We start from the raw sequence: 27,415 nt of genomic DNA on the forward strand, positions 1-27,415 counted from the left end.
TACTCTGTGAACCTTATTACTAAATTAAGTTTTTCTTTTCATTCATGCTTTTTCACCAAGAAGTTCACTTTATTCTATTCACTTTATTCTATATTACAGAACTTGGTGCTCATACAACATTTCCCTCCATTTTCTTTATCCACAACTGGACAAACTTTAATATTTGTACAATAAGCCAAAGGAAGAGTGGCACTGGTTTTGAAAAGTAAATATGGCATGTCTTGTGTACAAGGGAAAAAATTACTCAAAGAAAACAATGTTTTAAGAAGTTCTCTCATTTTACCAGGGAAGGATTGCATTGCAAGTCGTAGTATTTTTTGTGTAAAAGAACACGGGTTACATTGTGCATAAAAATGACAAAGATCTCCTTCTTTGAAGTGGACTACTTTGCCAATACAAGGCTCATTTGTTAAATTAAACCAATCAAGTTGGCAAACTGTTTCAATTTCCTATTTAAGACCAGTTTCTAAAGAATAGGACAAAGCTTAGCTCCATCTCTTAGCCGCCTATAAAAGGAAGCAAGATGACCCTCCCAGTGTTTAATGCAAAATGCTCTGAATGTCTTTCTGAAATAAAACCAAATAACTTACCTTTTTTTGGAATATCCAGATTTATTATTTTTGCAAAAAGCAATCATTCCTGTCCCATCACTAATAGACTGGATAACTGATATATTGATTCCTAAACAATCTGTGCACTTTTGACAGATCAAGAATTAGCATTTGATTAAGACTCCTTAGGAGTAATGCAGACATAAAACCCATAATAACTCCAGGTACAATCCCAATACGATTATCATTTACTAGAAAAAAAGCCCGCTGTACTCTAAATACAGCGGGCACTAGCGGTTCGTTCAGCCCCCCCCCTCGGTGCAGCTTACCTGGAGGCAAGGGGGGCCGGAGTACAAGCGGGTCAGTGATGGTGCGGGGCGGGCACAGCGGGCGGTGGCGGCTCTGGTACCGCCGCGGGTGTCGCCGCCAGAACTGGAGACAGACAGCGGCGGGCGGCGGAGGCTTCTACTGGGCCCAGGCACTCCCTCACGGCTGTGAAGGAGCGCCTGGGCCCAGCAGAAGCCGGAGAGAGACGGCGGCGGGCGGCGGAGACTTCTGCCGGACCCAGATGCTCCCTCGCAGCATCGAGGGAACGCCTTGGCCCGGCAGAAGCCGGAGAGAGAAGGTGGCGGGCAGCGGCGGGCGGCGGAGCATTAACATGCTCAGTGCTTCAGATAACACAAGTATCAGCTCTGCCCTATAATTGCTATAATTTACAGAGGGAACCAGGGAGGGAGAAGGAGGAAGTGGTCCCGATCCTGGGGGGGGGGGGCTCCAGGGAGGCTGACTATTAAGTATACGGTAGAGGTGCCTGGAACACAGATCTTCTCTGCGCCATGGGGGAAAAAAACAGGTCTGCTGAAATGAGGGGGGGAGGAGAAACCAGCCAGCTGCCAGGAGGTCACATTGGCTGTACACACTGGAGCCGGCTGCCCCCAGGAGTTGCCATCCACGCGCGCAGGGAGCTCCAGCCTGCAGAGTCCTTTTTCTTTCATGGAGAAGGTCAGGGGGAGGGCTGCCATGCCACCCAATCCCACAGGGGTACCTAATCCCCCACCCCCGACTGCCCTTTCACAGTGGCATGGCTCCTCAGGCTGAGGCACCCTCGCCCGACTTCATTCCCACCTTAATGCGTTTCTTCCGGCCTCCGGGGCACTTTCCCTTTCAGGCAGTTTCACTTGGTCGGGGGAGGGGGGCGCTGACTGGCTGGTGTGCCATCACGAGGCGTGCCAGCATGCTCCACTTGGGGGTGGGTGGGCCCCCTTTACACCGCCCCCCCAACTCCCTGCCTGACTTCCATTGCCGCATGGCTGGACACTGCGTCCCCCAGCCCACTCACAGCCCCTTCACCGGTTTGGTTGGTTTGAGGGGGAGCTGCCTTTCTTTCTCTCCTTTCTCCATCCTTCCTTAATTCTATCCCTTTCTTTCTCCCCTTCCTTCTTCCTTCCATCCATCCCTTTCTCTCCTTCCTTCCTTTCCCTCCTTCCCTACCTTTTCCCCCCTCCCTCCCTCCAAACCCAAGGCTTCAAAGCATTACACTCCACCATCAAACCATGCTAGGGCCCGCTGTATTTTCAGCTTAAGCTACTATTTTGAATATATTTCAGATACTTGCAATCTTTATAAATCTACATATATATGTCCAACATAGTTCAAATTCTACTGGTTACGAGGATCTATTGGATCTATCTTACGAGGAACTATTGGACTCACAATGTTTTGATATACTGTGTGAATGATCTTAGTAAAAAGCCCATACCTTGATCAATGACAGTTCCACTAACATCACCACATTATAGTATCACCACAATTAATTAGTGATAAAACTCTAGTGTGACAAAATCCATTCTGTAGAAACTATGCTTCTCAGCCTTTCGGCTAAGAAGTGCCAACATTAATTTTAGAAAAACAGATGCAGTAACTTTTCTCAGTACATTTTACATTTCAAAAGTATTTTTTTCTCAACCACAAAAATATATTTACTTCCACAATAGTATAATAATGGGATATTTTTATGTTAAAAATACAGAAACAGCCCTAATTTTAAAGTAGCAAACTTTTCTAATCTTTTTTCTTCATGTTACTATAAATTCATAATAATGGAGGCTACAAGACTGCACTATGAATTTCTTGCTCATTGTGCAATGTGAGACTTTTGGACAGAATGTTCCAACCTGTCTGAACTTATTTAGCTTCAATAAATTAAAAGAGCTTTTCACACAGGGCTTTCTCATCATGCAGGTAGCTGCTCTTTCACTGGCAGAGTGACAAAAACGGCTTGTAAGTAAGCTCAGAGTTCTGATGCTTTCAGTTTTTAAATATCAAAATACATGTGCCACGTCTTGTTTGTGTTACAACTGAACTTGGTACAAATCGGCCATAATTAATATCGGATGGAAAGCACTATCAGGTAGTCATTAAGCATGAAGCTGAATCAGACTACTTCCTCTGAGAACATTTGGCATCTTGATTTGAAAACATATTCCAATTAACTGTTGAAAAGGATCCAATTTTATGCACTTTTTCCAGGCACACTTTATGGCAAAATCCTTTGCCAACATTACAATCAAAACAGTAAAGTCATGCACCCATTCGGTGCCTCAGAGACACCAAGGCTGCCAGATAACATGTAGATTGTTTCGACAAGACAACAGTTTGTGCTATATTTCCACCTTCCTTAGCAGCAGTGCTGAATGGCTGTCTCCCCATCTAGTGGTAGTCACATATGGAGCAGTGTGTGCTTCTTCCTGATAAATCAGCTCTGTTTGAAATCCTGCAAGACTGGCAAGGGATTACAGTGGCTGCTTAGGTGGGCCCTATCGTCACCTCTGGCATCACTGAAGTATTTTTAATTTACACATGAATGTGTAACAAAATGTGTGTAACATGAATGTGTAACAAAAATAGTACAATCGGTATATAGACACTTAATCTATGGCTAATTAAACGTTTGCAATATGGATGTACAGTGGAGGAAAGTCAAGACATGGCTTATACAAAATCAATACAATAAAGATAAATGAGAAACCATTTCTTCACCAGAATGTATTCCCTGTAAGTTATCAGACAGAAGATGCCATAACTTAGGAGCAGTACTGAGGAGTGAGCAAGCACGTATAGACATACACGAGCACTTTCATGGAGTCCATTGACTCTAATCAGGTGAGGGCCTTACTCACAAGGCAGGCCTGGTTGCTTGGCACCAAGAGGGGGGGGGAGACACAAGGAGTGTCCCTGACACTGGTGCTGCTGCCCCAACTGGCTGACCAGCTTTAGGCTAATTTGCCTACCAGATCAGTGAGAAAAAATGAGGCAGGAGATTGCAACAGAGAAAGTGAAGGATTTTCACCAGAGATTTTGGAGGTTACTGGAGCATCATCCAGTAGTTATATTATATTTGCACACAGCCCGCATGAATGGGTAAGTAAACCCCAAGTTGCCTAACCAGTAGCTTGCCCAGTAGCATGCCCAGAGTTGCTGATGATGGGTGGCAGGCAGAGGCTTGAGCCGGCCTGCCTTGGGCCAGCCCTCACTCTAATGATTATCTCGACATGCAAGACACAATAATGGACTAAAGCAAAACAGGACTTTATAGTATCAAGAAAAGAAATAACTACAGTGATTCTGTGGGAGACAGAGAGGAAGCTAGACTTGAACAACTATTTGAAGCAATAAAGATAAAAATGCAAACTGTACACTCTTTGGCAACAGACAAGCCGCTTGTTTGCTTTCAATTCCTTCAGCTATTGCCTTTGAAACACCCAGGATGTAAATATACTAGCAAATGGAGACGCTTAGTCTCAGATTATTGTGTTGTGGATGTTACATCAGTTAAACCATTCCATCAGTTTACAGTATACCATAAATGTTTACATGAGCTCTGAACTATAAAATATTTTCACATAACTATTTCAGCTTGGAAAGAATGATGCACTGTCAAAGTTTGCAAGACCTCTGAGCAGCAATTCTGTATCTGAAGATCAAATAAAAAAGCACTGCAGATCATCTGGAAAGTTGCAGGGAATATTAGATTAAACAAATTACTGTTCCAGGGTCTCTCGGATGGTAAATGTAACCAGGAAGGCACAGCTTATGTGTTTTAAAACTGTGTGTTTAAAATGGGATGGGAAACATTAAAGGGACAGGCTCATAACCCAGCTATACTGACCTGTCTGTAAGTCCCCTCCAGCAAGGTGTCCAGATGTTGAAGGGGAGCTGGGGTTTTATCTTTAAACCGTGCAAGCAGACGTCTTTCAATAGCTCGAAACTGTATGGCTCTTTCAGATAACAGTTGCTCATATTTTCCAGCATTCAAACGCAGCTGCAATTTAGAGAGATTTAAGGAAAGGGATAAGACGATCGTAGAATATAGAACATATTTTCCATCGGATACTTATAGCAAACAGGTGGAGGACAACCACATTATAGAAGCTTTAGTGAATTAAACCACGCAGCGCTTTCCTACGGCCACGTTGCCCTTATGAAAAGTAGTAATTTCACAGTCATCACAACATCCACTAACAGACTCGAATAATGCCAGCTATTACAGGAATTGAAAATAATTGTTGACAGCCAAAGTAATCTACAGTAATGCATGATAATCTTGCCATGGAGTTTCATGACAGCAGCAAAATTAACTCGTCATCACTAGGTTATGAAGTATTTCAGTATGCTGGATCTGTAGTGCATATGCTCAAGTACAATACAATGCTTGTTGCAGCAGGAAGCAGAATATTTGGAAATGTTTAAAACATTGTGCCATGCCTCTAAGAATAGATTTCTGCCTTTTGACAGAATTGAAGAACTGTAGCCAATACACCTTCCAAAAACACTCTGAACTTAATTATATCAGATGTCAGCCCAAATACCAAAACAACAACATACTTCTGTCTATAATTATCTTGCCATTTGGCAATCCAAAACCACTTTCTGAAAAAGCATTTTGAAGAACAGCTTAACGTATCCTTGGTTTGCCAGAGATTATTAGAAAATTGAAACAGCAAATCAAGCAGCAAACCTTGGAAGACTCCCAGTCTTCCCTCCATTAAGCCTGAAGCGTCTCTAAGGCATTGAGCAGGGTATTATCAATGTTCTTCCACAGCACAGACCCATTTGCAAAAACCTGAAGTGTCACAGAGACTCAGCATAACCGTGAACACAAGGCCTGTACAGAGGTAGCCCCAGATATGAGTTATGAACCCAGCCTGTAAAACAAGTACTATCTCTAAAATTATAGCAACTCATAATAATAATAATAGTAACTCAGCTTGGTGTAGTGGTTAGGAGTGTGGACTTCTAATCTGGTGAGCTGGGTTGATTCCACGCTCCCTGACATGCAACCAGCTGGGTGACCTTGAGCTCGCCATTGCACTGATAAAATTTGTTCTGACCGAGCAGTGATATCAGGGCTCTCTCAGCCTTACCTCCCTCAACAGGGTGTCTGTTGTGGGGAGAGGAAAGGGAATGCGAATGTAAGCCGCTTTGAGACTCCTTCAGGGAGAGAAAAGCAGCATATAAGAACCAACTCTTCTTCTTCAGTAATATCAGGGCTCTCTCAGCCTCACCTCCCTCACAGGGTGTCTGTTGTGGGGAGAGGAAAGAGAAGGCTGTTGGAAGACACTTTGAGACTCCTTTGAGTAGAGAAGAGCGGCATATAAGAACCAACTCTTCTTCTCATTATAGTAATTCATAATAATAATAACAGAAGTCACTACCACTGAACACCCAGCATCACAAAGTCAAAAGCGTACCTCAAAATGATGATCAATTATCTCAAAATATTCTTGTAAGGGGATTGGGCCTGAAAAAGTGCATGCAAAGTCTTTGCTTCTTTTTTTTCTGAAATATTCCTCAAGACGATGAACAAGTTCTTTTGCAATCAGCCAGATGTCTTCAAATTGTTCGCTCTGAAGTCTGTAACGCTCTTCAAAAAAAAAAAATTAAGCCAGATTAGTATTAGATTAATCCTAAACTATTTAATGGTGTCCAAATGTGTCAATATAACTATTAATTAATAATTACACGTATTATTATATTTAATAAAGGATAATTGAAACAATAAAACATTAACTGAATATGGTTGTTTTCTCTTTGACCCACAAATTTCCCAGCATATCTGTTTATAAATGTGTCTGTAATTATACATTTAGTAGTTCTATTCATATAATTTCATGTTCACATAGACGGAAGAAAGAACACATTTGTGCAGCCAGAAAACATGTAAAAAAAAAAAAAAAAGAAGATACTCAACCCTAGACTTTGCTCTGCTGTATCAGAAACACTCAAATATACACAACGCTAGCTACTTTTATTTAATATATACAATACGCAACAGATCCTTGCAAATAGATGGGGAAGAAATGGAAATAGTGACAGATTTTATTTTCCTGGGCTCCAAGATCACTGTAGATGGGGACTGCAGCTAAGAAATTAAAAGACGCTTGCTCCTGGGGAGGAAAGCTATGGCAAATCTAGACAGCATCCTAAAAAGCAGAGACATCACCCTGCCTACAAAAGTGCATTTAGTCAAGGCTATGGTCTTCCCAGTTGCAATGTATGGCTGTGAAAATTGGACCATAAGGAAGGCTGAGCATCAAAGAATTGATGCTTTTGAACTCTGGTCCTGGAGAAGACTCTTGCGAGTCCCTTGGACTGCAAGGCGAACAAACTGGTCAGTCCTAGAGGAGATCAGCCCTGACTGCTCCTTAGAAGGCCAGATCCTGAAGATGAAACTTAAATACTTTGGCCACCTCATGAGAAGGAAGGACCCTGGAGAAGAGCCTAATGCTGGGAGCAATTGAGGGCAAAAGAAGAAGGGGACGACAGAGAATGAGGTGGCTGGATGGAGTCACTGAAGCAGTCGGCGCAAACTTAAATGGACTCCGGGGAATGGTAGAGGACAAGAAGGTCTGGAGGATGTCCATGGGGTCGCGATGAGTCGGACACAACTTCACACCTAACAACAACAACAAATGAAACAGACTATACATTCGCAGAAGAGAACAAAGGACGTTTCCTACAGCAGCCATAGAATTCCCATGCAATTCCTCATGCAGTGTAGACCAGCTAAGACAAACCTGTATTGGTCATTTTCACTAACAAATCTGTGAGACTGTTTTGGTGTTAAATTAGGAAGCCAGTGTCATGAAGAACACAGCCATTTCAAACAGATGAAAGCAAGCAATGTCATTATCTTCTTACACTGCAGCCAGATCTCTGGTGAATGGTCCGCTAAGCTTCCACCTTACTTTCTTTTGCTACCAATGTTGGGACAAAGAGTAAGGTTCTCAGCACTGGTTGATTTTGGAGGTGCAGCTGGAGGTTTTACAGGTTTAATTAGAAGTCTTACAGGCATAATCTGTGGGACTGAGGATGGGGCAAGGCCATACAACTTCTTTCCCACCCCTTGGGGACAGGCCTGGTCATAGTTTCTAAGAAGCAGCAAGCAAGATACTAGCTTTGCAGCTTGTTTCTGCTCTGAGGATCTGTTGGAGGAAAAGTTTGCCAGAGAAATTCGAAAATGAGAAGTGTGAGGGCTCAAGCATGCCAGAATGTCACACTGACAGACAGTCAATTCTCTCCCTCTCCTGACCACCTTCCCAAAATTTAAAAAAAATCCAGTCATGTGGGATTTATCAGTGACAAAAGGGGTACATCTGCACATTGTAAAGGTTATTTCTTCATGTGGGTTTCAAATTCTAAATTAAGGATAACTATTGCTAACAAGACTTCAAACAAAATTTGCATTGAAAGGGTAATAAAATGGAGAATTTAAACCGCATAGAGGGGGAAAGAGAAGAAAGGGAGGAATATCTATTTTCTCCCAGCTGTTCTAATGGTTGACAATTTGCACTACTGTCTTTGCAAAGGTGCCTGGGAAATGTGTTACACAAAAGCTTTAAACGGGTTGGTGCTTACTTCTACTAATAGTCTAAGAATACATAGAAGCCTATTCTTCCTCCTTATGACAACTCTTCTTCCCACAGGTCAGATAATAAGATTTGTCTGGGGGGGGGGGAGTTATAGACCGCTTGCATATCACCCATTAATGGAAATGGGCCACTGATAGGGATAAGTAAGAAACAATGATCGTTTCTTGAAAGGGATTTATGAAAATACTATATATTCACTCATTCAAAACATTTGAAATCAAAGCTGTGAGGAAAAGTAAAGAGGAAGGCAGGAATAGAAATCAACACAAAGATTTTCTTTTAAAAATGTAATGTTCTACAGAATGTTTTACAGAAGTCTAGCCAAGTTTTTTTTAAAAAACACTGGGATTTAGTCCACTACTTACTGAACAATCTCATAAGATTAGTAATCCAAGATTGTATAACATTTCTATTGGCGGAATTCCCAGAAAATGCGTTTCATTGATGGGACAATGACAAATTCTATTTACTATATGTGCAAGGAAAATAGGCAGGTCTTATTTTTAAACATGTCCTTTTAAAATCATAAAGCCATCTGTTAATGGTAACATTCAAGCTTATTTTCAGATATATTTCCAGCATAATGACCAGATATTTGGAACACAACATTAGAGTACCATTTATCTGAAAATTAACCCACTTAGTTTATGTACTAACCTGATCTAATACCCAAGTTAGTACTTAGTTTCAATGCTAAGCTGGTTTCAAGTTTTCACTAAAGCTATATTGACTATCAAGAAATTATTATAGGCTTTACAACTTTAGCAAGAAATGAATGTAAAATTAATGATAATAAAAACAGAACAGATTCTGGAGAAGTATTTACAGTTTAAAGTGAATATTGTATACAATGCTGATTTATTAGTTGCACAATTCTGCTGAAAAGTGGCATTAACTACTATAGTAACTATTTCTGACATCCTTACATTCTAACTTAATGGATCTTAGAAGAGCCAAGCTAAATTTTTGATGAAAAAAAGGTTTTTATTAAGAAACCTATATAACAACGATCATAACAGCTTTTCAATTTAAAGCGTGAATCTGAAAATCATCTGAAGCCATAAGGAATCTAACGGGACCTCTATGAGAAGGCATCAAGAGTGCAAACCAGAAGCAAACTCACGACATGAATCCACACCTTTCATCCTTCACCGTAAATACCACTAAAGTTGATCAATTGTCCTTTATTTCTCAGCTTGGCCAGTGAACTCTGGAGCTGATTATCACATAGTGTTAGACTTTTGTACAGGTTTGAAAAACAGACTACCCCTCCCCCTTCCCATAATATAGAAAAGTGTTCTAAAATTGTTGCATGCCCCGTGAATCCTCTTTGGGGAGTTCTTATGTTCCATTTTAATATGAAGCGAAGAAAACAAATATATAAAGTTGCGCTAGCACAGCATTGTTAAGATGATTACTGCCTAAATGCCACATTTGATAAGAGTAGATATAGAGCTTCAAGCGCACTTTGGTATTCACACATCTGATTCACATTGCATCTGGTTCTACTGTCATAAATGAGACTCTTCCCCCCCCCTTTCGTTTTTAGTCAGTTGTTTTATGATTTTACTAGGTCTTAATGAAGAAATGCTGCTGACTGATTTTTTCCTGGTCGATCACTACGGCTGCCTACATGTTTTATGTTATGTTCTAATTCTCCATAAAAGCATAAACTACAGAAAGCAATAAAAACTGATTCTCACAGTTTCGAGCAGAAAGCTATTCAAGCAGGAAAAAAGGGCTCAGCGGTGTAAAAGTATAAATTATTTATCGAGCATCAACATTTATTTTATAATCCTTATACTGAGTCACAGCTAGCAAAACAGCAAAGCAGCAGGGGCAGGTAGCTAAATAATTCAGGAACTTTATGAAATAATCAGTATTTGAATCATATTGTGGCAAATACTAGAGCAAATTTCAAGCAGTAGCATGGGAAAACTTATATTGAAACTACAAGCGTCATACCAGATTTTTGAACAAACAAAACCAAGAGGAAAATGATTGGCTGGGGGACAGGTCACAATGAGATGGGAAGATTAAACACTCCCAGCTAAAATGTTATTATACACATCGGCTAGCCAAAGCCTTTGCTAGGATAATTTAAACTTCTCGTTCTGTGAATGAGTGGACATTGATTTCCTCCAGCTGAAATCTTGTTCACACATGTGAAACACTGCAGTTACCAATTGGGAAGAATAACAGTGCAATCCTAAAGAGAGTTACATCCTTCTGAGTCCATTGGCTTCACTGGACTCAGAAGAATGTAATAGTGTTTAGGACTGCACTGTAAGAATCCAAATAACCAATTCTAATTTTAGCTCAGATGTAAAACTATGTATAAAAATGTATAAGACTTCTCAGATGTTTGTTAAGGAATGTTCCACTTCAACTGTTTAATCTTTTTTGACTGTCAACTTAAATATTAAAATCACACAACACTTCAAGAATGCTCACACAACCAAATGCAAAAAGAAACTCAGTCTGTAAAAGTAAATTAATTGATACCGTGAGAGTCCAGACGGTTCCCATTACAGTATCTATGTTGAAAGATATTACAGATTAAGAACTTATGACATCAGTTCTAATAGAGGAAAGCTCACATATCATCAAATCTAGATGATTCTACAAGGCTTCCCTACAAGCTAAGGGTTCTATTCCTTCACCATTCGGAACCCCTTATTTTATAACCAGTTTATAATGAACAGTGGCAAAAACTAGATATACTTTATAGTTAGCTAAAATGTCAAGTACTACACTCATACTGGTTAGATGTTGGATCCAGTCCAACACGTGACCAGGTTTAAATCCCTACTCAGTCATGAAGCTCAATGGATGACTATGAACCAATGGATGACTCTCAGCCTGGCCTACTACAGGGTTGCCATGGGGATGAAACTGGAAATGAAAAAACATTGTACATCACCCTGTGCTCCTTTGGGAAAGGAAAAGATAAAAATCAACAGGCATCATTCAATGTAAGTCTCAAAGACAAGGTTTGAAAGAACCATACAACTTCTATTAAATGGCTGTAAGACTGTGTTTCTTCCCAAGAAACATGGCAAATCAATTCTGAAACCAAAGGGATTTTCAGAAAAAGATGGTGTTTTGACCATGGAGGTTTCCAAGCCAAAGAAAAGAAGTATAAAACACCAATCAGCATATCAAAACATATCTAAAACCCAACCTTACTGGTGTAAAATGGAACAGCTAGGATCCTAATTGGGATTTTTCACTCCAATTACACTAACTCAGTTTCATGTCACCTATACTAGATCCCAATCTGTTTCCAGGCGAAATATAAGGTACTGTTTTTGACCTTTAAAGGCATGAATGATTTGGACCCCAAGTATCTAAAGGACTATTTCTACCTTACCAACCTGCAAACTTGAGATCCACACAAGATTCTTAAGGATACAGCTTTAGTGGAAGTTTGGTTGGCTTTTTTCTGGCCATGTCCCCCTTATGGAATAGCCTCTCCTAGAACTGGAAAGTGACCACATCCTGGGGGTCTTAAATGATGGACTGAGAACCTACTTGCTTGGAAGAACATTTTATTTCGTTTCAGGGGGATGCAAAGTAGTCATCCAGTGTTGCTGAAAGGGAGGCAGTGAAATAATGGTCCACAGCTCAATTAGAATGCACTCAATTCAACATTAGCAAGCTTCCCTTTCTACTGAATAGCACATGTAGTTTAGGAATTGCTCCTGAAGCATTCAGTATAAGTCCCAATTGCTACCAAAGAGTGGTTCACACTAAAGACCACTGTGTGAAAACCTCATCTATACCTTGTACTCACGTGATGTTTTTGAAGCTAGTAACGTGATTCTGGAGCCTGCTAGTAACTGAAATCCTATAGCATTCGGTTGATCATCTTCAGTCTGATCGAAGTCTTTAAGAAAATAAAACACGCAATTTATCTACCATGTTTCAGAAATATAAATACTGAAGAAAATGATTAAGATCAACAATAGGCTTTTTGTATAGGATTGCACAAACAAAGTGATTGTTTTAAGATTATATATTTTCCCCAGATGGCTTATTGTATAATTATGAAGCTTAAACATACACGTGTCCCTTATTTAATTTTATACCTAATAGTGAGCAAGATCCCTAGTGCAGGGGTAGTCAACCTGTGGTCCTCCAGATGTTCATGGACTACAATTCCCATGAGCCCCTGCCAGCAAATGCTGGGAATTGTAGTCCATGAACATCTGGAGGACCACAGGTTGACTACCCCTGCCCTAGTGTAGATTTTTTAAAATCTGCACAACAGGGCTACTTACAGATAAGAATGACAGATTTGTGTTTTTGTTAGCTCACTTTACTCAAATTTTGGGGTAAACCATTTTGTGAGCACGCCTCCTGGTGGCCAAATCAAGGTTATTTAAGCAACTAGGATCCTGTTCCCTAGCACACCTTCTCTGCCCATTTATTATGATGTACATGTCTTTTTCGGTTGGGAATTCTTGAGGTTATCTTCATATAAGAATGCTCAGAACGTAGATTTACTCATTCAAAGAAAGGAGAGTAATACACTAGACAATCATTGCCTACCACTGAAAACATTTTTTGCCATTTGTAAACTTGGGTTTAAACTTTGCAGCAGCTCATTCCCCATCCCCACCTTCTGATGATTCAGAAGCCCAAAGACAGTACAGCTCTAGAACCCATTTTAACATGTTTCTGTGAAAATAGTTACCATTATTAGAAGGCAGATAACATCTACGGGACTGCCTTTTCCACTTCGTTCCCCCAAAAGGTCATTAAGATCTTCGGACCAAATCTTGCTGAGAATCCCTGGCCGAAAAGAGGTGAAATAGGCCTGGGTACCGACCTGGTGGAATGCTTTGCCAGGAGAGGTCAGGATCCTGCAGGACCTTAACCTGTCCCACAGGGCCTGCAAGACAGAGCTGTTCCATCAGGGCCCTGACAGACATCCAAGAAACACTGGCATCACTATCATGAATTGAGAGTGGGTTGTTTTAAAGAATGGATCCCCTCCCAATCAAAACCTGAATTAGTTGGGGGCTATAGAAGCAGAATGCTTATTGATTTTTTACTGTTATTATCTGCACTGAGATTAGGAAGGGCAGGTTATTAAAAAAATATTACTATAGTTACTATTAGTGAAGAAGTACATCTCTGATAAACAAAGAAACCACTCTTGTATTTAGCCATTTTTTCATAAATCTCCAATTACTAGCACAGGATGCAGGTTACCATGAGTGGAAGTCCTACCTGGGAAAAGTGTAGCAAGGCTAACTGAAGGTTTGTTGGTGTCAATGGTTAACTTCTGGGTTGCAGTTTTTGAAGGCTGAGCTGGAAAGCAAACTAATTTCAAGGGGAATCGAAATTTGCACTGGGCAACTCTTGGCATACCTGAAAAACACCCATACATACGGTTTAGGCATAAAAATTATATTGGAGAAAGGCTTACTAAAATAAGAAGTCAGGATGATAACGAATCTTAATTCTTATACAGATCTATATCTGTGATTGAGTCTGCTTCAGCAGAAAGGGTGGTCTAGAAATTCAAAATCAAAAGAAAATTTACCTTCCCAATTCCCAATTTTTTAAAAAAACATCTCTTAAGGAAGGAAGCAAGACTATAATATAGCAAAAATATATAAACGTTTACAAAAAGCAAGACTGTGAAATAACAGTTGTTCAACTTTTATATACAGCAATAATCTGAATCTAATGTGTAGGTTTCATTTTCATCTATGAAAGCAAATCAGAAAAAGAAAATTGTTATCAGAAGCCAACAAAGGTAGTTACAAAAGAGTGGTTATCAAAAGCAAAGGACAATGTATTCATAGCTTATTAAATAATTAGAATTTCAGTTTTTCTCATTTCAAAACATGAATTCCTCTGATTTTAGTTCAGTTTACAGACAGCTAACTGGACTACTGGACAACATTTTCAACCTTGAAAGCATCTCAACTCTGTTTACTCTTTCATAGGACCAAATTTACTTTTATTCATAATCGAGGTATTTCGCTTTTTTATCAAGTTTGTGCCTTGGCTTTGAATCTGACAAACTCCGCATTTAAAAGTTTTGACATCATTCATGCATTTCGATTCACCAGCATGATATATCAGACTCACACCTGTCAAACTGTATACATTCTCGATGAACAAGCTAAAAGATTTTTTCTTTATTCATAAAATGTGCTACTGAGTAGGCCGGAAAGAGTACACAATGAGGGAATATTCAAAACTCCATAGATTGCTTCCACAGTGAAGATTCTTTGTATCATTTGCATTGCTGATGCAAAGGCAAAGGCATGCATACTGGTGACAGAGGTTTTCGCAGACTTTCCTCTGTCTTTTCCCAACTTTTCTCTTCTACACAAGTTCCACAGTAACTGCACTGATTCTTGAGGCCATTGCTATCACAGCAGCCCTAACAACTTGCTGCCCCCTTTTACTTGCACTTTTCTTTATAAATGTGCTTTTGCAATCCGGCTAAAATTTAAAATAAATGGCAATCATTATCATTGCACTGCAGCAGTGAACTTTTTTTCCTTCAAAATAAGGAAACTCCAGTGGCTTGGCAAAAAAAGTAATGTTGGTAAAGGTTGATGATGCGGGGCCAAATCTACGTAGAAGAACTAAACGAGCGCCATTCATTCTAGACAGTGTGCCAATGCATTTAGACTGCATTCTTTTCAAAAAGCTTGGCATAAAGCAAGTTTGGGAAAGACCTATTTATGACAGAGAGAACCTCGAAACAGGACAATTACAGGGAATCATGTGAAAGCTCCCCTCAAAACGCCCCAGCTTGGAAACCAAGCCATAGGGAGACAAAATGTATATGGAAACATCTATAGCCATCTTAGTCTAGTTTTGTGCATGACAGGATCACAATGCTGATCGTCACATGTCTTGCCAGCATTAATAGGAACCAAACATTTTTTAAAGGTGATGAAAAATTAATTTCTAATGCGTTTTGTCAGCTTTGTCATAAGAATCTGTATGAGGCAGATGAATCAGATGCTGCTTCAAGCGCATTTAGAGAAATTGTATTGAACAAGGAAGTACCTTGCAATGAAAGGTCAACAAGTACAATTAAGAACCTGACCCAGGCCCATTATGCACGGCCGCCGAAACAACGATTTTGGGTCACATGGAAAACGCGAAGGGGGAAGAAGCGAAGCAAACCGCTTATGCACGAGACGGGACGCAACGGCGACAAAACCCAGAGTAACCGATTATGCACGCAGCGACCCTGGCGCCGCTTCTGGTTGCGCTCCGGTCACCCGGAAGCTGCGCTTTCTTCCGCATTTCGCTAACGCAGCTTTTTCCGCGGCATGCACTGAATCTGCGGCCGGTTGCAGCCGGCACCATGCGTTATCGGTGATTTTAGTCGCCGCCATTCCGCCCCGAATGTGCGTTATTCCCCCCGTGCATAATGGTTCCCAGTCTCAAGTGCAAATGCCTCTCTAGCACCAATTTGCTCATTCATACTATTTACCTTTTGGTGTGCTATATGAAGCTAAAGCACTGCCTTCCAGATCAGCTGGTGGGCAGTTCCCTTTTAAAAAGGCAGCAAGTACCACCGTTCTAGATTTAGTTGTCCCTGTAAATTAAAAAGAAGATGAAAAGAAAAAAGGGTACTGAGAAAATGCTTCTGTAACCATCATTCCAAGGAAACATTGTCAAAGTTTGTCATCAAGAGAATGTTGCCAAAGGTATACCCAACCCAACATGCAACAGCAAATGCAATTGTTTCTGAAATTTAATAGGTAACAATGCAAAATTATTCCATGTGTAATTAGCCAGTAATGAGCATGCCAATTCCCACACATACAATCAGTTCTGTAAGCCACTGAAAAGAATCAGCTTTGCCTGTCTGAGGCTGGAAGACTCATGGGCTCTTAAAGCCAATAAATTGCACGCATCATTATATTCCCGTAGCCAAGTCAGGTGAACATAAGACTTGCTTTGCCTTTTGTGTGTGTGTGTTGGCAACATAGGATTCCCACATCTGCTTCTATAGGCAAAAGGTAAAACAACATGACACCACCCCAAATAAATTTCATAATTGAAACGGCAAGTAAGAGAGTAATATCAGTGGTACACTTTGAGATGATTTCTGAATATTCTCTGATACTGCTTACACTGATACTACTGTGACAGGTACTCCAAATCAACTGTTTGGAGAGCTGCCACCCCAAACTCAACCCAGAAGCACCAGGAAGCCTTCCCAGCAAAGTGACCCAGCAGCAACGTCCCACTCCAAATTAAGGGCCCAGCCCCAATGGCTGACCTGAGCTAGTGGTAGCTGCTGAGCAGCCATGCTGGTCACGGCTGACAGAATGCTTTCTCAGGGGAAGGGGAGCACAGTACCAGCTGGTATGCTTGCCCCTTCCCCCATTTCCCTGCTAGCACTGATATCCTGGCAGAAGATGTAGTTGCCCCTAGCTGAGCCTCATTTCCTGAGCCTCACTGTGTTTTCTCTGTAACAACAGCAGGGGCTCTTCTCCTTTCGAGACTCCCAGGTGGAGCCACTTCCTGTTGAGCAACCAGGGAACAACTCAGACTTTGCATGGCTCCCAAAAGTTTTTTTTTAAAAGGGATCAGACAGCCTAGGAGGGATGATTGAGCAACCTTAGAGGACTAAGAGACCAGCCATGAATAGAGGAAGAGGACCTCCAGGGTGCCTTGAATCCCCCTTTCGGTAACTGTATCCATGTTGAAGCTGTCCCAAGGGAGTAAGATACTGGAGGATGCCACCATTCCAAAGGGGGCCCCTGGCTCACCTCATCCACTCACCTATGTGAAATCTCTACACAGTCGATAGTCTAGCCCAATCTCATCTTGGAAGATAAGCAGGGTCAGACTTGGTTAGTACTTGGATGGGAGACCATCCAGAAAGTCCAGGGTTGCCTGTCAAGGGCAGGCAATGACAAACCACCTCTGAATGGCTCTTGCCTTGAAAACCCTACAAGGTAGCCAGCCACAGATTGGCTGTGAGTTGGTCTCATACATTTATTATTTATTTATTACTTATTAAGAGAACAAAAATAGGAAGATTTACATGCAAATGATCTGTTGCTATTTAATGGATTGCAAGCTTCTGCTAGTGAGCTACACAATCCCATCTGCTGACTTCCCCAATTTTTCAATGGCTGTAGGCAGGCCAGCAATTCTTTTAAAAAACTTCTTAGTCTTCAATGTCACATTACACATGGCTTTTTAAAACACTCAGGTTACAAAATAGTTGGCCCTGTCTACTGTGGGAAATCAAGCCCAAATTCACAATGGTGTAGGATGCTAATCACATATTTCCTTTCCTGATCTACTTACTTCATGCTGCATTGAAAATTTTCATTAAGGCTCACAACTGCCACCTTTAACTTCATCTGATATTTTAAGGTATCTGAATTACAGTATTTATGCCTGTGTAGAGTCACCACTTTACCTTTTACTTATTGTTTCCAGAGATGATCACTAGCTGTAGTTTAACCAGAATCTGTTTAATGTCATTTACAGGTTTTATATCCAAGTTTTAATGCTGTTTATATATGTTGCAAACTGCCCTGAATCCTCTATTGAAAGAGGGTACAAGTTACTAATCAAATAAATAAATAACATTTGTTTTTAACCTTATTCCTTGCTCATTATTTTTACTACCAGATTGTATGAAAAGTTAGCACAATTCAACTGGGAGCATACTGAGTTGATAATGATTTAGACACAATGCCACATTACTAATCTTAATTCAGTTCTAGCTTGCCCAAATAGTTTATTAGACAATATATTGGGAAAACAAAGGATCAAAACAAGACTATACCTAATTCCAAGATGAACTTGTTATGTGTCAATGCTAAAGGTGGCTGTACACATACTGATAATTTTATTTTCAGTGGTATCAGTCTGCTCTGCAGCGTGATCTGTTGGAAGCAAAGTTTAAAAGGTCTTCAGAAAACAGCACCAAAGGAACTTTGACACAATGCAGTTTGAAACCTAAAATGTCATTTACAACTTCAAATGTCATTAGGTTTATTATAAGACATCACTTTTCCAAGTATAGTTAAATTAAAGGCAAGTTTAATTTACCCATAAAATTAACCAAAGAGGGGGACAAAGTCAAGAATATTTTGTCTGTTCTTCAGATGATGTAACGATTCCTTTTTAAACACCATATTTAAAAAAAAAACATCAGAACAGTGAATCGCAAGCCTTTTCTCATTCCAGCAGACAATTTTGCAGCTGCCATGCAGCCTTGTGCCTGGGCTAGGAAGAGGGATATAGTGGGGTATAGTGCAGCAGACCATGATGGCAAGGACAAATAAAAATTAGACATACGTCTGTTACAATTTGCTTCCATTCCCACTGTACAAAATGGAAGAAGGGTCTGAGAAGCAGGTTGCATGCAACTTGAGGTTGAATCATGCAACATCAAGCTACGTGTGAACTTACTTCAGCGGATGAGGTATGAGGGCAAATAGCATTCTCATTGAAAGGCTCACTTCATACTTACAGAAATTCTGGTTTAAGACCTTTAAAAGATCCTACAATTAAACAGAATTTACAAAATACTTCCCTATGAATCTAGAAGGTCTCTCTTTTGAATGTTGCCCATGATGTTCACACATGATTCTTGTCATCGTGGATTACCATATCACTTAAACCTTAATCGCTTCAGTCTTCCACTGCACCTCCCCCCAACATTTAAGAAAATGTGTCAGTATTAGATTTAACTACCGTATTTGCCAGCGTATAAGACGACTATGGGCAGCTATGTCTATCCCAACTGAAGTGCTCCCGGTGTATAGGACGACCCCCCCACTTGGAGGCATGTTTTTCATGGGGAAAAAGTAGTCTCATACGCCAGCAAATACTGTAACTTGTACTCACATCGTTTGTCATATGGATGAAACAACTATGTCAAAACTGCTGGTACCTTTTGAATCTTACACTGTGAGTCTAATAGTCTGAACAAGGAACAATACCTTTACTGTCATGGAAGGAACCACCTCTGCTTTTACTTCACTGTCAACGGCTTGCTATGAAAAAGAAAACAAATGGAAAATGAGCCAACTCAGCATTACACAGCAGTAAACACAATAATAATAATGATCTGGATAATACTTTATTTTTATAGCCCACACTTCCCAGTTGCCTCAGGGCAGCTAACAGAATAAAATATACAAAATTATAAACATAATAAAAATAATATATACTGATTTGTTGTAACCAAGAGAATTAGCCCCACAAAAAGCATACAATTGATCCATCACATCCAATAACAACTTCTAGATAAAGATGTGGAAAAGGCAAGAATGCAGAAAATCTTGATTTGTGCATTATTAACAGTATGCCATGATTTTCCACTACTTGAACTGCGGGGGGGGGGGATTCCTGGGCTTGAGAACTTCCTCCCCTTGTTTCCTGCCAACTAATCAGAGATTCCTGTTTTTTCACCATTACATATGAACAGGAAAAATCAGGTTTATACTTCTTCTGCAAGCCAGGATTCCTATGTAATTGACAGCTATGGTTTGTAGTTAAACATGGACATAATTATATGATTGGGAGGAAGGAGAGGGAAGTGGAAAAGCTCTGGGATCCTCCAGAGATATTCACACAAACCTGAGTTTGCCATTACACCAGAATCAATGGCTTATTTCAGATGCCAAAACAGGATTAAAGAAGCATAACTACGGTTTGGCGTAGTATATGAATTGGTAAACCAAAGTTATGTTCAGTACTGGGCCTCCTAAGGTTGCCACACCATGGGGATTGATATATATGCTTAAGAGGCTGACTACTGAGAGAACAGAAAACAAGCCTGTTGTATATTTGGGGTTTGAACTATGATGTGGCATGATGTCTGAATTGACAACTGGGATAAAGCTGTGATGAAGCAACGCTGGACTGACAGTTCTTGGTCAGAACAGGAAACAAGGCTGAGCTTCTGGGGCAGACAGCAGATGGTAGCAAATAAACTTGTATTGGGTGGCGTGTTAGTATAGTTTACTATAGGGAGCCAGTTTCTTTTGACTGTGGTTTGGGCTGTCATCATTCATCAGCTGAGAAGCCTGCCAACAATATCAATGAAGTGCAGTCATAAGCAAAATAAGATCCTATTCAGACTTCCATAGTTGTGCAAAATACACAGCACTGAATCAGGAAAAAGATTTTACTTTAAGTTCCCTATGGACCCAAGCCTTCCAGTAAGGAATTACTATCACATACAGCAAAACCAAGGCAGAACTAAGCTATGCACTCTAGATTTAGTGGGCCAAACATGTAATAGAATTAAAGCAGAATATTCAGTGGAGCTGTATGTTGGATCGGTTAAGCAGATATTGACACCATTTGCCTAAGATCACATAAATATACTCCGAGGAAGTACTAGAATATTCTTGCATAATCAAGCCCAGTCACAGAGGAAATATTCAATGTTACAGTAGGAAGAGTTGCACAGATCTTATAACTAGCAGTTCCGACACAAATGCTGCATGTTTAGGTTCCTCTTTGCAATTCCACTTTACAAACAGTCTACCATAAATTCATACAGTAGTATATTGTGTGTGTTTTCTACAAATGCTGTAGGGAGGGAATGGGCTTTCATTCAATCAACTTGGTTGAGGGGCAGCTTCCAACCACACATTATTGTAGAACACCAATACATTCTCATACCTGGAGTATGATTGTACATTTTAAGTGATTACAACATACAGTATATTTACTTGCTTATGTTCCACATATTTTCATGTTAAATCAACCTGTAATTGTCTTATCACATTGCAATCATGACAGAAAGAGTTCCTCTGAATTCTCCCTAATGAATACATCCTAGAGCGGTGCTCCCCAACTACTGGGCCGTGGAGGCCTCGGTACCGCAGCGGGGGGTGGGGAGCGTGGATGCCAGCGGGCCTCCTTCTCCCCCCCTGGCCCCCAGCCTGAAAAAGGTTGGAGACCGCTGCCCTAGAGCAGGGGTAGTCAGCCTGTGGACCTCCAGATGTTCACGGACTACAATTCACGGACTACAAGCTCATGGGAACTGTAATCCATGAACATCTGGAGGACCACAGGTTGACTACCCCTGCTCTAGAGTACCTCTGAACATAGCCTACAACAAGTGGGGATCTGCAAGGCTTGTGGGTTAAGTGCCACCTGCCTCCCATGGGAGCTAACCTGCCTACTTCATGTGAGAGGAGGCTCCTATTCCCTCGCCTGCCTCCAGCACCACTGCCACCGCAGCGTCTGAGAGGGATGGACATCTGGCACCTCTTCCACTGCCCATCTCCAGCATTACAGCCTTGGATGGTTTTGTCTTTATATTTCTCAAACAGTCCCAACAAACCACTGCTGAAACAAAACCGTTTCTTAGTGTGACTTGGGGTCTATTATTCAAATAGCTCTCTAGATATGCCTAAGCCCTTCGTGATAGTTACACCAGATCTACAGAAACTAGCTAGTGCCTATTACTTTAACATGCAATGAATAAATGCTGATATGAAAAAACATGTATTTCTAAAAACATTTATAGGCTTACGTACAGATACTGAATCGAGAGCAGACAGGACCACCACAGAAAGTGTCAGCTCTTCGTTTTTTTCTGATTTGAGCAGAACATCTGCAAGAAAAAAGAGATTATTAGCAAAAAATCCAAATAAGCAAACAAACAAACTGCCCTTATATGGTAGGGAGAATTAAGAAGAAGAGTTGGTTCTTATATACCATTTTTTTTAATACCAGAAGAAGTCTCAAAGCGGCTTACAATTGCCTTCCCATTCTTTCCCCACAACGGATACCCTGTGAGATAGGTAAAGCTGAGAGAGCCCTGATATTCCTGCTCCAACAGAACAGCTTTATTAGTGCTGTGGCGAGCCCAAGGTCACCCAGCTGGCTGCATGTAGAGGAGCGAGGAATCAAATCCAGCTTGCCAGATTAGAAATCAGCACTCCTAATCACAACACCAAGATGGCATAAGGAAGGAAGCTTCAAATTAGGATCAGAGTAGGGGTCTAGCTGGGGAAATGGTTGTCTACCATGAAGTGCGACCATAGCACCAGAGCTCCTTTATTGCATGAAGAAAGGCCCTCGTCCAACCAGCAGCACTGCTAATTAAAAGGAGTAAAAAACAAGTGATCTGCCAGGGAACCCTGTAGGTTCAAAGAAGACCGATTGTTGTGAAATTCATGAAATGTTGGTGCCACTGCATCTTAGCCTATGGTTGAAAGCTCAGGTCTCCTAGTCCTATGTATCAGCTCCATGTAGTCCTATGTATCAGCTCCGGCTGGTTCACGAATTACAGATGTTCTACCAAAAACATGATCTAACAATAGTGTTACGAGCTCTGAACACATCCAAGTAAGATTACGGTAATGTATTCTGTGGTTTGCCTTTGAAAATAGTTCAAAAACTTCAGGCGGTCCAAACTGTGATGATCAGGCTACTGTCAGGGAGTTGTTACAAGGACAGTCCCCCCCCCCAACACACACAAACACAGAAGACTGCCTGCTGCCTACTTTATTTTAGATATACCAGACCATCACAGACCTTTTTCCCCAAGCTTTTAATCAGTGCTTTTATCCCTTCAGCTGTTTTTTATATTGTGGTTTCAGTTGCCTTGAGCAGTACTCTATAGAGGTGGAATAGAAATATCCTAAACAAATAAAACAAATATAATCCATACAAGAGGGGTGCACTTGTGGTTAGCTTTCATAAGTACTGTAACTGGGAAGGGTCCTCTTTTTCTATGCTGCTTTTGGCAATTTTATATTTTAGAGACCTGCTTAATTTGACAAGACTGTAGCAGGCTGTCGTCGTTCCCCGTCGCCTCCCCCCCCCCTCTGGTTTTAGTTTGCTGCTAATGACATGGGAGGGGAGAATAAAAGACACAAATTATTATTTTTTTAAAAAGCTGCTGTGGCTGAAGGAAGGAGGCAGCTCTGTGACAGCCGTATGGAGAGCAAGGGAAGGCAGTGAAGCTTAGAGCCAATTCTACACTTTCCTGTCTATAATGGCTTGCTCATTTACCTTGGGAGCTGCCAGGGAATCACAGTCATTTTGCTTATGTGAGGCGAGGAGCAAATGTTTTGATGTGTGCTTGCTCACTCCTGCAGCAAGACGGTTTGGAATGAGCATGTGCTTTATTGCCACTTCCTCCCTCTCCTCTTCTACCCACCAACTTCACTTCCGGTCAGTGAAGAAGAAAGCCACGCTGCCTCTTCCTTGTTCCAGCCACCACCATTGCTTTTCTGCCGGGCGGCAGCACCAGCCCTCCCGCTCCTCTTCTCATGACCTCCAGCTTGCTCATTTGCTTGCCTGCCCTCTCTTCTCCTCTTTGGCTGCCACAGTTTCCTGAGGGCTATTTCTGTTATCCACAGCTGAACATACAAAGATTCCCACATTTTATAACCCCCATGCTTTTGGCAAGTCTAGGGTGTTCCCCAAGTTCACTGTGAAATCTTATTTCACTGTAAATTGCCCAATCTGTGGATTTAGGCATCTGCAGATAGGGGCATACTTGCCTGTTAAATATATAGATATTTATTATATATGCCATTAATGACTAGAGTTGCCAGCCTCTAGGTAAAGCCTGGAGTTCTTACAGAATTACAGCTGATCTCCAGAGTCAGTTCCCCTGAAGGAAATAGCAGGTTCTGACATCACATCCCTGCTGAGTTCTCTCCCCAAATCTCCAGATTTGGCAACCCTAGCCACGTGGTAGCCTTCTTAATGTTCTGCAGATATCTGAATATATAATAAAATTACCACTACATATTTTTTTTAAAAAAAAGTCTATCAAAGTCTTTCCAAGTAAAATTAAGCTACATGCAGAGTTTAGCAAGTGAGAATCTGGTGCAACTTACATCAAATAATGTATTAAATATACAACATTTCATTTGATAATTAAGAGTAAATCTATATTCAATTTTAAATGGTTAACAGGAAGAAAATAAGATGGCTATTAATAAAAAGGATTCATGTACCTTTGGTTTTTGTGGCTTCTTTTATGATTTTCTGAAGTTTATTCATTTCTGCATCGTATTCTTCATAATTTATAGCCCGAGCTTCAACTTTAGGAGCTTGAAACAAAGAAGGATCTGTACCAAGATAGGAGCATTGTAGGCAGCCACTATCACTCAGTGCAACTATCACACCTTTCAAATCTCTGCATGAAAGAAAGAGACTGTACATGATGCAAGAAAAGCTGCACAAAACAAACACTGTTATTCTGTTCTGAAGAAAAAAGGACCCTCAGAAATATCTGCAAAACTGCTTCTGTTGAGCCTACTGAGGCTCAGCTGTGCCCTTGTAGTACCAGCAAAATTGGAACGATGACACATATTTTACTTGCATTACAATTTTTATCATGCTATTGAAACAGAGCTTCATTTTACCTCTGCTGACCGGATTTCCTGGACACTGTTACAAATCATTGATTCTTTTATGATGATAAGGTCACTACAATTTCTTATACTTTAGCAAAGTTTTGATAAATAGACATCAAGGTGAGTCCTGACTGGACTAATGAGGAGTTTAGACTCCATATAACATGGCCTTCCCAATGCTCCTATGTCTGGTAACATCCTAACTGATATTGTTCTGCCATATTTTTGGGGAAAGAAACTGTGGAACAATGGCTGGCAGGAGGAGGAGGAGAAGGAGGAGAAGGAGAAGAAGGAGAAGGAGGAGGAGGAGGAGGAGGAGGAGGAGGAGAAGAAGAAGGAGAAGGAGAAGGAGAAGGAGAAGGAGAAGAAGAAGAAGAAGAAGAAGAAGAAGAAGAAGAAGAAGAAGAAGAAGAAGAAGAAGAAGAAGAAGAAGAAGAAGAAGAAGAAGAAGAAGAAGAAAAGTTGGTTCTTATATGCACTATGCAGGACACTCACAACCCTATTGTTCATCCACTCTAACCAGCCACCACCTGGAGCATTCACAGAATTGGCCTCTCTGATGGCTATCCAGCCTCTGCTTAAAAATTTCCAACGATGGAGAACCCACCACCTCCCAAGGAAGCCTGTTCCACTGAGAAACCGCTCTAACTGTCAGGAACATCTTTCCTGATGTTTAGACGGAATTTCTTTTGAATTAATTTCATTCCATTAGTTCTAGCCTAAACTCATGTTGAGCTTTAGCTTTTCTCACACTTTCCCTACAATTACTGGTTATTTGTTTATATTCATCCTTGATAATAAGGCCTTCCTTCCATTTCCTTTTTTATTCCTCAAATCATTTGACAACTGCTTATGGAGCCACCTGTTAACGGATCCCCTGTAACAAACATGAAAGCACCGCTATCATAAATTTTCTCTCATCAGAAAATTGTTAAGAAGACACAGTTAAAAGACTACTAAAATGCGTAGAGCTATAGTACTAATATTGTCAATATGTTTTTGAACAGTCCTAATGTTAAAGTGGTCATAACTTAGACAGCCTAGGCCAGCCTGATCTCTTCAGATCTTGGAAGCTAAGCAGGGTCAGCCCTGGCTGGTATTTGCATGGCAGACCTCCGAGGAAGACAAGCAAGGAAGGCTAGGGTTGTGACATGGACACGGGCAATAGCAAGCCACCTATGATCATCTCTTGCATTGAAACTCCTAGCGGGTTGTCATAATTGAGCTGTGATTTTATGGCACTTTCCACCAACATTAAAGTGAGCAGTTAAACACTTTATAAATGAATAATATTTCACCTCTCTAGGCCTCATCCCACAACCCTTCTTATTCACAAAAACAAGGGTGGCATCTTTCTAAGGGCTGGAGCTTTGTCCTAACAGTCCTAACATAACTTGAGAGAGTAAAAAGCAAACCTGAACTCATCCAAGGTGGAAAGGCAGAGGGTGCAGAGAGAATGCTGTAAGCAGATAATAGGTCAAGCAGACAACTGTTCCATGTTTTGTCACTGAAACTTACCTCCCCTCAAAACTAAGTTTCCCTAAAAAAAACATACATATACAAACACTAGGGGCCATGCCCATTACATTCAGGAATACAACGGCACTAGACTGGGGCTGGAAGAACTCTGTGGATGGCCTCTCCCTCCTCCCCAGGACCTGGAAATACTGTGGGCTGGAGGCCCCCAGGAAGGGAACTCACCAGCAGAGGCAGCTCTCATGCAGCAGGGATCTGCAGCTTCTGAGCCTCGGAGGGAAGTGGAAGGAGGAAGGGGTGGTCAGTGGTGGGGGACGGAAGGTGATTGGCTGGCTGCTGGACAGACAGGCAAGCTGATTGGATGAGGAAGCCCTTAGGACAACCGCCCTGAGTGCATGTTAAGCGCTGTGTGGCACTTAAGCCATGAGACATGCTCCTCTTCCAAGGCCTTACCAGAAATATATTATGTGGAAAAGAGAGCCATTCAATGTACAATTATACTATCTGAGCCCTCTTTTGTGTATATGCAACATGAAAATCTAAGTTTGAGGAGTCAAACACACAGACCATAAATATTTCCAACAGTGTCCACTAGAAATATTATGGCAACTTAACTATCAGCTGAGTTTGACATTACATTCTATGTAGTGCTACTGACATTCTGTATGCTAAGCACTCACATTCTTACACAACAACTCTTAAGATTCGGTAATAATCCCATGAATGCCCTATACAAATTTAAAGACCTAGAGAGGGTCCTTTGAAGAGCTGGACCTAAAAAACAGTATTAATGTTTCTATTTTAGTCATCCATTCCTTTCTGCCAATAATTCTTTACAGTTGCTCTGGTTTTGAGAAATATAAGCTGTTTAAGCAAAGGGATGTAAAATGCAATGATTTTTGCCTTTGCTTCATTCAGGCACAATTGCTGCAATCCTATGCACAGTTGGCTGCTTAAATCCTATTATCCTCAGTGCTATTTTAAGTTGGTTAGGTGTATGCAGGAGTCCAGCCAAAGAATTTTATATTTCCTCTGGGTCCTAAAATCTATGGCATTTCATATTTAAAAGGCAAGTATACAGAACTCTGTGAAAACTTTT

At 40.9% G+C, this 27,415-nt stretch overlaps 1 protein-coding gene across 3 annotated transcripts in view; it reads right to left on the reverse strand.

The window, feature by feature from the left end:
- The window catches only part of BBS9 (Bardet-Biedl syndrome 9), a 249,944-nt gene that overhangs the window by 175,954 nt on the left and 46,575 nt on the right, over positions 1–27,415 (reverse strand). For all 3 annotated transcript variants that reach the window (XR_013225256.1, XM_077302587.1, XM_077302586.1), the window contains exons 10-18: positions 24,439–24,620; positions 22,000–22,076; positions 19,444–19,497; positions 18,282–18,381; positions 15,960–16,064; positions 13,721–13,861; positions 12,279–12,371; positions 6,302–6,474; positions 4,720–4,872 (exon numbers count right to left, since the gene is read on the reverse strand). Coding sequence is in view for 2 of the 3 variants with exons in the window: in XM_077302587.1 (XP_077158702.1) it covers positions 4,720–4,872; positions 6,302–6,474; positions 12,279–12,371; positions 13,721–13,861; positions 15,960–16,064; positions 18,282–18,381; positions 19,444–19,497; positions 22,000–22,076; positions 24,439–24,620 (1,078 nt within the window). In the remaining variant the exon portion in view is untranslated. The remainder of the gene's footprint in view (positions 1–4,719; positions 4,873–6,301; positions 6,475–12,278; positions 12,372–13,720; positions 13,862–15,959; positions 16,065–18,281; positions 18,382–19,443; positions 19,498–21,999; positions 22,077–24,438; positions 24,621–27,415) is intronic.

The sequence above is a fragment of the Paroedura picta genome, chromosome 11, assembly GCF_049243985.1.
Source record: "Paroedura picta isolate Pp20150507F chromosome 11, Ppicta_v3.0, whole genome shotgun sequence".
In the NCBI taxonomy this organism is placed as follows: domain Eukaryota; kingdom Metazoa; phylum Chordata; class Lepidosauria; order Squamata; family Gekkonidae; genus Paroedura; species Paroedura picta.